An 11,543-nucleotide genomic window follows, 5' to 3' on the forward strand; every position below is an offset into this window, starting at 1 on the left:
CTGGTCAGAGCGAAAGGCTTTTCGTCAGCAGCTGCTAAGGTAATCGCTAGAGGCGAGGAGGTCTTCCACCTTTACGAGTTTGTCCAAGTCGAAGTGGGATGTCTTCAGAAGATGGTGCAAGAGGAATAACGTTTCCTCTTCCAGTACCTCTGTGAATCAAAATTGCAGACTTCTTTTTATTCTTAAGACAAGAATGTGGCTTAGTCGTTTCGACGATTAAAGGCTATCGTAGTATGTTGGCGAATGTCTTCAGGCACAGGGGCCTCAACTTATCGGAAGATAAGGACCTACAGGACCTTAATTTAGGTCTTTTGATACAACGAAAATGCAGTCTCCTAAGCACCTAGCTGGAATTTGGATGTAGTCCTTCAATTCTTGGGTCCTCTAGGTTTGAACCCCCTAATTCAGCCTCATTCAGAGACCTTACAGGAAGACTCTGTTTTTGATGGCTCTAGCTTCCGCCAGAAGAGTGAGTGAGCTTCAGGCGATTGATGGTAATGTGGGTTTTTGTTAAGGAGGACTCTCTCATTTGCTCTTTCCTTCCTGGTTTCTTGCAAAGAATGAGAACCCATCAAGTCCATGGCCCAAGAACTTCGAAATTCGTGGGTTATCTTCTTTGGTAGGAGAAGAACCCGAGAGAACTCTTTGCCCAGTGAGAATGGTGAAATACTACCTTAGAAGAAAAGAGCAACTGAAAGCCAACCGAGAGGTCCTGTGGTGTTCAGTAAAAAGAGCCTACTCGTCCATTGTCTAAGAAAACGCATTGTCCTTCTTCTTGAGAAGCCTCATCAAAGAAGCACACGGATCCTGCAGAGAAGAACATCTTAGGCTTCTTAAAGTGAAAGCACACGAAGTAAGAGCCATAGCAACTTCTCTTGCTTTCAACAAGAATATGTCCGTGCGAAATCTGATGGAGACAACATTCTGGAGATGTCAGTCAGTGTTCGCGAACCACTACTTACGTGATGTGAGAATCACTTACGAAAAAATGCTTCGCCTTGGGCCCGTACGTATCTGCGGATTAAGTGCTGGGGCAGGGAGCTGGAACTCATCCTGTTTAGTAGTATAAATTTTTCCCCTTGTATTTGTTGTTGTTGGTTGCCTTAAAGAGGATGCATGAAGGCATCTCTTTAGGTCGTAATACTAATCTTTAGTAGTTTGGTTAGGTGGTCTGATGAGTGTGGCTCCTTGCAGTCAGTAGTATGGTTAGGACCTGTTAAGATAGGGACGAACTCCCTTTAACAGGATCTGACTTGGATTCTACCACACAAAGGGATCATATATCCCAGTGGTAGATCCGAGAGTCTTTCAGCATCAGGTCACGTCCTAGCTGTAGCTCTCCAGGCAACGCAGACTCAGAGACAGTATCAATGAAGTCTTCTGCCTGAACAGGTAAGAACCAAGGTTATTTATATCCTACAACATCAGTTGTTTCTTATCTCTCCTTATTACTTTAGCTGTCTCTTACCCTCCACCAAGGGTGCCAATCAGCTAAGTATATATCTGGCAGGGAAGTTCATGTACAAAAATGATATTGTTAAACTACAATAAAGTTTTGTACATACTTACCTGGCAGATATATACGTCTAATGGCCCACCCAGCCTCCCCTCAGGAGACAGGTGAAAGAAAAAAAGAAAAAAATCTGGCTGGAGAGATAGATTGGTTCATACGCCCGCCACCACCCAGCGGCGGGTAAGGTAGACCACCTGACCTACCTGTCGCGTGTGCCGCGAGATTTTGAAATTTCTGTCGGAACGTCGGAGACTATAGCTAAGTATATATCTGCCAGGTAAGTATGTACAAAACTTTATTGTAGTTTAACAATATCATTTTTACACTGTTTCTTTATTCATTTATTTTTCATGTTAAACTACTAAGTTAAGTATATATGTAGGAGACACTTACAGTATTGCTCAAAAAGTTTTGTAAGCACAGCCTACCCTTCAACATGAATTTTTCTTTCTATTTCCCATACTCAATTATGTAGAGTACAGCACTGTGATCTATGTACTGTAATGCTTTTTACTGTAGCTTCTCTTGTGATTTGAGCAATTTTTCATTCTGGGTTTGGGTGAAAGATGAAGTGCAGGAAAGGCAAGATGGGTGGAAATTCACATACCCCCTTTGTGTCACAGGACATTGAATATATGCTGTAGGACATACAGTACCTTTATATTTTTTTATCAACTTTAGAATCATGTCTGTTACCACATATAACCTGATCATGTAAACCTCTATATTTGATGGAATGAATGAATTTATGAAATTAGTCTTTGATTGGATTGGAGGTTAATGAGCATTATACTATATGTTTTCAATTATATCATGAATGTTTAAAAACAAAATACAGTACTGTTTACCACACAAGCATGGTAACACAGACCTTTTGTATGCATGCATTAAAAGGTTTTACGCTTCGCCCTCTTACAAATGATGTTTCTATGCCTGCAAAATAATGTAATTATGACTTTAATTTATATAAATTTTAGAACTGAGACCATCATAAGGTTACATTTCATTATCCTTCAGATCATCTGAATTTTGAAACTCACTGGATTATACTGTAATACATTATTATGCCATAATTCTTCTATGCAAAGTGACCCTAATAAAGAAATTAGTTTGTAAAACTTAGTACTAAAGGCCTGTAGGATTGAACACTGTGAGATAGTAGCTGTTTATTGACTACAAAACAGGAGGGGTCTAGACCAGCCTGGAATGCAAAACTTGTAGTGAGCAGATGGAATAATACTCTGCTCTTGTCTGAAATCGGTATCAATCATATGACGTGTTATATATTGAGAAACAAAAGTGTTACAAGGCCGATTTGGAAAATGGTATTATAGTGTAACCTAGAACTCTAGGTCTTTCCTGACCAGTGGCCTTTTATCTTCTCTAACCTACAGCCGGGGGTACACTGAAATAGAGGTATTTAGGTTTTAATTGTTACTTAAGTGAATGCCAATCAGTCTAAAATGATTATAAGTAAACCTATAAGCTGTTCTGTAATGCATATAGTAACAAACAGAGAGTACCGAGTTACAGACACCACCCGAGTTACGAACTAGTAACATTCCAGATGCCCGTTTGTATTTGGAATTGTTTGTACGTTGGTTACAGTAATCCTCATGCCGATTTAAGTACAGTATGATTTTGGGATCACATTTTTATTTCTGAATGTTTGTAAATAGGGGGGCTTTCTGTACTTGATAATCAGTTTTAATTGACTGAGAAGGGAAAATGATACAGTACTTGAAAATTAATATAAAATTTAGTACTATTATAAGAAATGTGTACTCAAGTACGTATCAGAATATAAACTCAGCCATTTGAAAATTATATTTTACGTTCCTGCCATTTGACATTGGAAAGCTGACTAAACTTGGTTGTGCTCAGCAATGCTATTTGTCGGATGAACTTGGCCCATGAATTCCTGAATCACTTGGCAATATGAGTGAACAATGAACGTAAATTTAACCTTCCTTTCAAGCCTCTTTCTCTCCATACCTTACCCTCATCATCATTCAGCCATCACTATCATTCTTGCTTACAACATTCCTTTACAGAATTAGTTTGCCAGTGAGTGTCCTCCATCCTAAAAGTTTTGTATCTTGTGAAGTTTGTACCAAATACCAGTTCCTATCTGTTTCAGGTCTTCATCCATGCTTTCTTTCTTTTTTTTCTCCCCTTTTTCAGAATTAGCCCAATCATCTGTTATCCTAGGCTTCAACTGAAGGTTAATCTGTCTTCTCACATGTTCCAGGAGTCATCTGGTGAATCATCTCCCATTCAGAATGAGATTTCCTTTTAGTTTGTGACAACATTTACAATTTATGTGTGATAAGCATTGTAGTCCAGCATTGTACTTCTTGTTCTTTTTTCATTTCAGATCGCACTACAATACATAGTTAAAAACTGCAGTTTTTGAGAAGCTGAAAGTAGTTCCATGTTTTTACAACTGAAGACTGTCTGGTGAGCTTGCATGTGATCTCCTTGAAGTTTAGAGTTACATTTGTCGTCTGTTGTATGACGGTGATAGTACTTGACATGGCCAGCTAATGAGTGTTAGCTATTTACTATTAGGGAATTGTTATTTCTAGTATATAAAGCAACACCTAGAATGTCCTTGACCTTGTTTTGAAATATCCCCAGCAATCTAATAATCTTTTCCTCAGCAATTAGCAATCTATCTAAAATACTGTACGTAGTATCGTTTCTCTACAATTATGATAAAGTGGGCTGCTCACTAGACTTAAATTCCATTTATTGTTGGAGATTTCTATTTCTTTTTAATTATCAAAGTTGTTTTTTCTCATCCAAATTCTTTTCCAACAGATTAACACTGTGAGGGTGAGAGCAGCTCTTTATGAACTTAGTGTGAAGAGGAATCAGAACTGGAAAAGACAGAAAAGAAAGAGAATTAATGTAGGTATTTCAGATTTGTTGTCCATGTTTAATTTTTTGTAAAGTATGGATGATAAGAGGAAGAAGAACACACAAAAATGTCCGGAGTGTAACTATTGGGGAACAGCAGCCGACTTACGAAAACATCTCACCATTCACACTGGTGAGAGGCCTTACAGTTGCAGTGTTTGCGGAAAAAAGTTTCGCCTGTTGTGTAATTGCAAAAGACATGAAATACTTCATACTGGTATTAAATTTGAATGCACCATTTGCCTTGCTAAATTCAGTGATAAATGTACTCTTCAAAAACACAAGCGCTTTCATACTGGGGTAGGTTTACTTACGTGCTCCTATTGTCAAAAGAAGTTCGTACAAAAAGGGGCTTTAAGAAGACACGTCCAGTGTCACACTCAAGAGAAACCCTTCAAATGTCCATCTTGTGATGAAGCTTTTTCAAAGAATGGTCAGCTAAGGCAACATATTCAAACTCATGATAATACTTTCACTTGTGAATTTTGTTACAAAATATTCGTAGAGTTGAAGGCATTTCAGACACACACAGCACAACACTTAAGGGGGTCACTTGTTAGAAAAAATGTAGAATTTGTTACACAAACAGTAGAATGCCCTATTTGCCATAAAATACTTGCTACCAAGCCAGGTTTGAAGAACCACATGTTGATTCATACTGGAGAAAAACCTTTCCATTGTGAAAATTGTGATAAGGCATTTCAATGTAGAAGTCACCTAGAGTCTCATAAGAATGTCCATTTAGCAGGAAATTCAGTGCACTACTGTAAGGAATGTGATAGGAAATTTAAGTCGAAAAATTCTTTGGCAATTCATATGAAACAGCACTTGCCGAACAGAGAAGTATTCGAGTGTTCATTTTGTGATAAGGAATTTTTTGATAAGAGGAATATTGTATGTCATGTTAGGAGGAAACATGCTTTTATTGAATTTGAAGTAGATCCTCATGACTCGGAGGAAGTATTTGAATGCAGTGTCTGCAAAGCATCCTTTTCAAGTAGAAAATCCTGTATATGTCATGAAATTTGTGTTCATAGGTATGTTAAACCAACAAGAGAGGGAGATTGTAAAAATGAGGAAACAAAGTCTGTACCAGATGTGAATGAATTCATTGTAAATCCAGAAAGAGATGAGGGTGTTAGCCATGTTTCGGATATTGTATACGTTCATGATGAATTAGGAGGTTATAGTCTGAATGAGGATATCTCGGATACGGAAGAGCAGTATGCTTCAGAATGTGAGGCAAATGAAATTGAGGACCCATTGTCAAGGTTAGATGTCAAGCCTAAAATTGAGGCTTTTGTAAAAGAGGAAGATGATTTTAGTATAACAGATGAGGATTCCTTCATACCAGCAAAGGTGGAAATTGAGGAAGTCGTAGAAAATATAGATCCTCCCTTGTGATGTGTCAAGTCTGTCTTCGTAGGCTAGTCATTTCTTAGCAAAAGTAAATTTACTTCGTATTTCAACCATACTGAAAATTATTGATATGGATTGGGGCATTGTAATCAGTGTTCTGTAATGCTGTATGCTGTAACTTTTTATCTTGTGTCATTTGAGCATATTTTTGATGCTGGAAGTGGGTGGAAGATGAAACTGAAGAAAGACATGAAGGGTGGAATTTTACAGAGGCCCTTTTTTGTCACAATGTTGGAGTTCATGACGGCATTTGTTCTTTTGGGATTAAAGTTTTTACCCGGTATTCTTTATTTGGTTTCAACTGGGTGGCCTTATCATGCATGAATTTCATGTATCACGCTTATGAATAACATAAATTCCCACAAAATACCTTAGCCCTCCGTGCATTACAGATATTAACACTAGGATGGCTGAGGTGTGTGTTTCGACACCTTGAGATTTTCAAATAAGTGTAATGCAGTAATGACTTGTGACATGATGCTGAGCCTTATAAACAATAAATGAATTCCTGCATGGATATTTTATGGGTCATGCAGGTTATGTACCTTTCATAAAAAAGCTGATATTTGACTTTTTACTTAGAATGGCCGAGGTGTCGGTTTTGACACCTATGATTTCTGTGGATAAGTGCAAGGAAATTTCCAAAAGAGCATCGCTATTGTCGTTCATTTCACTTATATTCAATGTTTGGATTATGTATATTATATATATATTATATATATATATATATACAGGCAGTCCCCGGGTTACGACGGGGGTTCTGTTCTTAAGACGCGTCGTAACCCGAAAATCGTCGTAAGCCGGAACGACGTTCTTGAAAACATGTCCACAGGGAAAATTTCACTACTAATTTGCAATTTTTCTTAGGGCCGTATCTCTAAAATTATCACTAATTTACTTTTTTCATGTGCAACACTGTGTATTCACAAATTACTGTATATTTTCATTAAAATACAAGAGAGGGAGAGAGAGAGAGAGAGAGAAATAACTCCTTACGGTTTCAATAGATTGAAATGAATGTCTGTAGGCAACTTTTTCCCCCTCCCATAAATACATATATTTCTCCAGAGAAGAGAGAAAGAGAGGGACTGTGCAATTATGTTTGTCTGTCCATCAATTCTTTTGCTGAGAGCGAGAGAGATAAAAGGAAGAAATACAAACACCAAATGTATGACAAGTATCTTGTGGAGAGAGAGAGTTGTCCTTACAGTATTTAAAAGAGAGAAATGGAATGATTATTGTATTTAAAATATTCAGATATGAATTTTGTACTTATAGTATTATTATTGGAAAATATTAATGATAAACTTATTACATACACGTCCATGAAAATGATCTCATCTCAGTGAGAGAGCCATTGTATGGCATTGTTAAGCTCGAGTGTCACTCGAGTTGAGGTGGGGAAATTGATACAGAAAAAGACAAAGGGAAGAATTTTCTTTTGAAATTAGTTATCGTATTATTACTACTTCTATTATTATTATTATTATTATTATTTGAAAATATAATAAACACGTGCATCTACCATAAAAAGTCTCTCATCTCAGTAAGAAAGAGGAATTATCCTTACAAGTGAAATGGAAAGGTCATTTTCATCTCTTTAAAATACGACCATTATGAATTTTGTAATTAAAGTTTTATTATTATTATTATTATTAAATAACTGAAATTATCAATAATAAACATTTTACATACTAGTCCCATAAAAATTCTTTCATCTCGGTAAAAGAGAGAGAGAGAGAGAGTGTTTATCTCTCTCTGTTCTCTCAAAAAATACTTATAACGCTTCCAGCGAAAGAGAGGGAGGGAGTTACCACTATGACCCATTATTATCTTGTGTGGCAAAAGAGAGAGAGAGTTAACCTTAATTAAAAGTGACATGGATAGATTAGTACGTATTGTATTTCTTTAAAATACTATCACATATGAATTTTGTAATACAGTATTATTATTATTTGAAAGTATTAAAAACAATAGTACAAATACATAAAAATCTTGAGTCTCAGTAAATGAGAGAGAGAAGAGAGAGAGCGAGAGAGAGAGTGGGGGGGGGGAGGGGGGGGGGGAAATGTCAATGACCACGTGATTGCAACACTGCAGCTCTTCCCCCAGATTTTCCCTCTCCTGGCTGTCACAGAACTTGATATATCTGACAGTTTTAGTACCTGAATCTCGAGAAAAGGTTACTGGAAGTTACTTGAAGAAGACTGGGATTTCCTTCATTCTTCCATAATTTTTTAAATATAAGCTAAAATCTTACTAATTCACTATGGTATTTTCTTTAATGAATTGATATTATTGCTGTATAAATTAATATTTGAAAATAGTAAATCATTTATTTATCATACTAAAAAACATACATCTTTGTAGTATAGAGAGAGAGAGAGAGAGAATTATAGTGATTATTTTCGTTGGAAAATACAAAGAGAGAGAGAGAGAGAGAAACTGTGTTAAACTATAAAGGATTCTTATCTTATCATAGTATGTGATTTTAAAAGCGTCGTAAACTTGGAGCGTCGGAAGCGTCAGCGTCGTAACCTCGGAACAAGCGTCGTAACCCAGGGCGGATTTTTCAATGAATATTTAAGAAAAAGCGTCGTAACCTCGGAACGTCGTAAGCCGGACCCGTCGTAACCCGGGGACCACCTGTATATATCTATATATATATACAAATATACAGTGGTACCTCGAGATACGAAATTAATCCAATCCGAGGCGGCCTTCGTATCATGAGCTTTTCGTATCTTGGACCGCATTTTACATGTAAAATGGCTAATCCGTTCCAAGCCCTCCAAAAAAAACCAGTAAATTTCATAATAAAGCTAAATTGACCTATAAACAATGAAATACTACAACAATTTGGACCATTCAATACCTAACACTACAACAATTTGGACCATTCAATACCTAACTTAATACGTACTGCTAATATACCTGTAAATAAAGTGTATTAGTGTACATGGTATATAAGAAATACTGTACGTGGCAACAGAGGAGGAGGACAAACGGCAGATACATACGTACACTTAACTTCACGAAACATAAAAAAATGTAAGGAAAACATAAACTAAACTTTGCGAAACACGTTAACAAAACTGAAACACTTAACTTTACAAAAAAACTTAAAATAAATAAAAATTGTCTTTTTCATTTTTACATTTTTGTTTTTACTTTTTTATACTTTACATTTTATTTCTTTTTAAACAAAATTTCAATTTCTTCACCACTTTCAACTTTCTGTTTTTTAGTATCCCTTGGTTCTTCCTTTTTGCTTACTACTCCTACTAAAGGCCTCTTTAAAAAATAACTATCCAAGGAAGATTGCTTCTGCCTACTTTTGACAATGTTCCTGAAACGACTCGGGCAAACGTCATCGAACTGTGCAAGCATATGACCTGTGTACGTAAGCCTTTTCGGGGTGTCTCTTTTCTACGAATGATTGCACCTTATGAAAAGCAGCTAGAGTATCCTTAATTTCTGCCGTTGTCATAGAGTCGTCATCCTCCTCCTCGCCGCTGCTAGAGAAGTCCTCTTGAACGACGTTATGTTGCATGGCCTCCAACTCCTTCAGGTCATCCGTTGTAAGCTCCTCTTGGTGCTCCTCGAGAAGGTCATTGATGTCGTCCTCGTCGATGACCAGCCCCATGGACTTGCCGAGTGCAACGATCTCGTCAAGATCTGGTTTCGAAACAGTTTCAGGATCATCAACTGTTTCTGAATCTGCAGCACCAGCTTTGCCCACGTCAAATCCCTCGAAGTCTCGGGCGGATACGGCATCAGGCCAGAGTTTCCTCCACAAGGAATTCAAGGTTCGCCTCGAAACCTCCTGCCAAGCTTGGTCGATGAGTCGGATGCATATTACGATATAAAAATGCTCCTTCCAAAATTCACGCAAGGTGAGGTTTGTGGTATCAGTGATGTTGAAACATCTCTTGAAAAGATGTTTCGTATACAGCTTCTTGAAGTTCGATATCACTTGCTGGTCCATAGGCTGGAGGAGAGGGTTGGTGTTAGGTGGAAGATAAAGAACCTTGATGAAGGAATACTCCGCTAGGATATCTTCCTCGAGGCCAGGAGGGTGAGCAGGGACATTGTCCAACACCAGCAGGCATTTCAGAGGGAGGCGCTTCTCTTCCAAGAATTTCTTCACTGTCGGGCCGAAACACAGTTTTACCCTATCGGTGAACAAAAGCCTCATTACCCAGGCTTTCGCATTAGCCCTCCACATCACTGGAAGCTTCTCCTTAAGCATTTTGTGGGCCTTGAAGGCTCGAGGAGTCTCGGAATGATAGACAAGTAGGGGCAATCCCCACTGACGTTGGAACAAAGTGCGAGCGTACGCCTGTCTTTCATAAGCTTATGCCCGGGTAGTTTCTTCTCTTCCTGCGTGATGTACGTCCGACGAGGCATGTTTTTCCAAAAAAGGCCAGTCTCATCACAGTTGAAGACTTGCTGAGAACTGTACCTTCCTTGATCATCATCTCTTGTCCTCCGTCGTCTTCGGCCTTGGCAATCAAATCGCCGAAAATAGCGCTGGCCTTGTGGCAGATTGCCGTCTCCGTTATCGTATCACCAGCGATTTCTTTGTCTTTTATCCAGACAAGAAGAAGCCTTTTTATTTCATCGTGCACGTGGGTCCTCTTGCTGGACAAAATAGTGACGCTCTTGGAAGGTGTAGCTGCTTTGATGACATCTTCTGCTTAAGGATGGTGCCTATTGTCGACGGATTTCGGCTGTATTCCTTGGCGATCACACTCAATCACATACCAGCTTCATACTTTTTAATTATCTCCATCTTCGTCTCCAAAGAAAGCATCCTCTTCTTTCCGTGAATTTCAACTTTCTTGGGACCCATCACTACGTATATGCTGTACGTAATTATGTTATGTAGTACGTATACGTATGTAGTAAAGTTCTCACACAAAACAAAGTATACTACAACGAAATCACTAACGAATTTACGTTAATAAATGAAATCGTTAGGACGAACGAATACCGTGTGCGTACGATACAGATGATGCCGTGCAGTGGCCGAAGAAGCACGCCGCTACGTAGATACATCATGGGAGGGATGCTGACCAATAGGAGAGAAGGATCTCATGGCGGTGACTAGCATCAGGAACCAATGGGAGAGCGGGAGGATGGTGGTGAGTCTACTCAGTTGGCGGCGTGCGAGTTTCAAAATTGTTATCGGTGATCGGGGCGAATCTCGGACTTTACAGAGACAACCTTTCGTATCTTGAACAATTTTCGTATGTAGAGCCGTAAAATTTTTCTTATTTGCTTTCGTATCTCGAGTTTTTCGTAAGTTGAGCCTTTCATATCTCGAGGTACCACTGTATATACTATATACATATACAGTGGGCCCCCTGTATTCGCGTTCTCCGGATTCGCAGACTCACTGATTTGCGGATTTTATCTGGAACATATCTACTTATTATTTGTGGTGAATTCGCCTATTCGCGGGATTTTCCGACAATAAATAATCACTAATTAGTGTATTTTGATGTTATTTTCATGCCTAAATACATTTTTATGATACAGAAATGATTTACTAATTTTAAAATATTAATATTGATCAATACTGTATTAGTAAGTTTAATTAGATGAAATTATATCACATAATAACTAATAATTCTCCCTCTCTCCCTTACAGGGATGTATGTTTTTTGTGTGATAAATGATTTAC

The 11,543-nt window shown here is 38.0% G+C and overlaps 1 protein-coding gene across 20 annotated transcripts in view; it reads left to right on the top strand.

The window, feature by feature from the left end:
- Window positions 1-11,543, top strand: part of LOC135213132 (zinc finger protein OZF-like) — an 81,402-nt gene that overhangs the window by 26,370 nt on the left and 43,489 nt on the right. For 15 of the 20 annotated variants that reach the window (XM_064247049.1, XM_064247047.1, XM_064247050.1 and 12 more), the window contains 2 exons: window positions 3,891-3,973; window positions 4,337-4,426. Coding sequence is in view for 3 of the 20 variants with exons in the window: in XM_064247067.1 (XP_064103137.1) it covers window positions 4,472-4,568 (97 nt within the window). In the remaining 17 variants the exon portion in view is untranslated. The other 5 variants (XM_064247053.1, XM_064247067.1, XM_064247066.1 and 2 more) reach the window with 1 other exon arrangement.

This window comes from Macrobrachium nipponense, chromosome 42 (genome assembly GCF_015104395.2).
Source record: "Macrobrachium nipponense isolate FS-2020 chromosome 42, ASM1510439v2, whole genome shotgun sequence".
Taxonomy (NCBI): Eukaryota; Metazoa; Arthropoda; class Malacostraca; order Decapoda; family Palaemonidae; genus Macrobrachium; species Macrobrachium nipponense.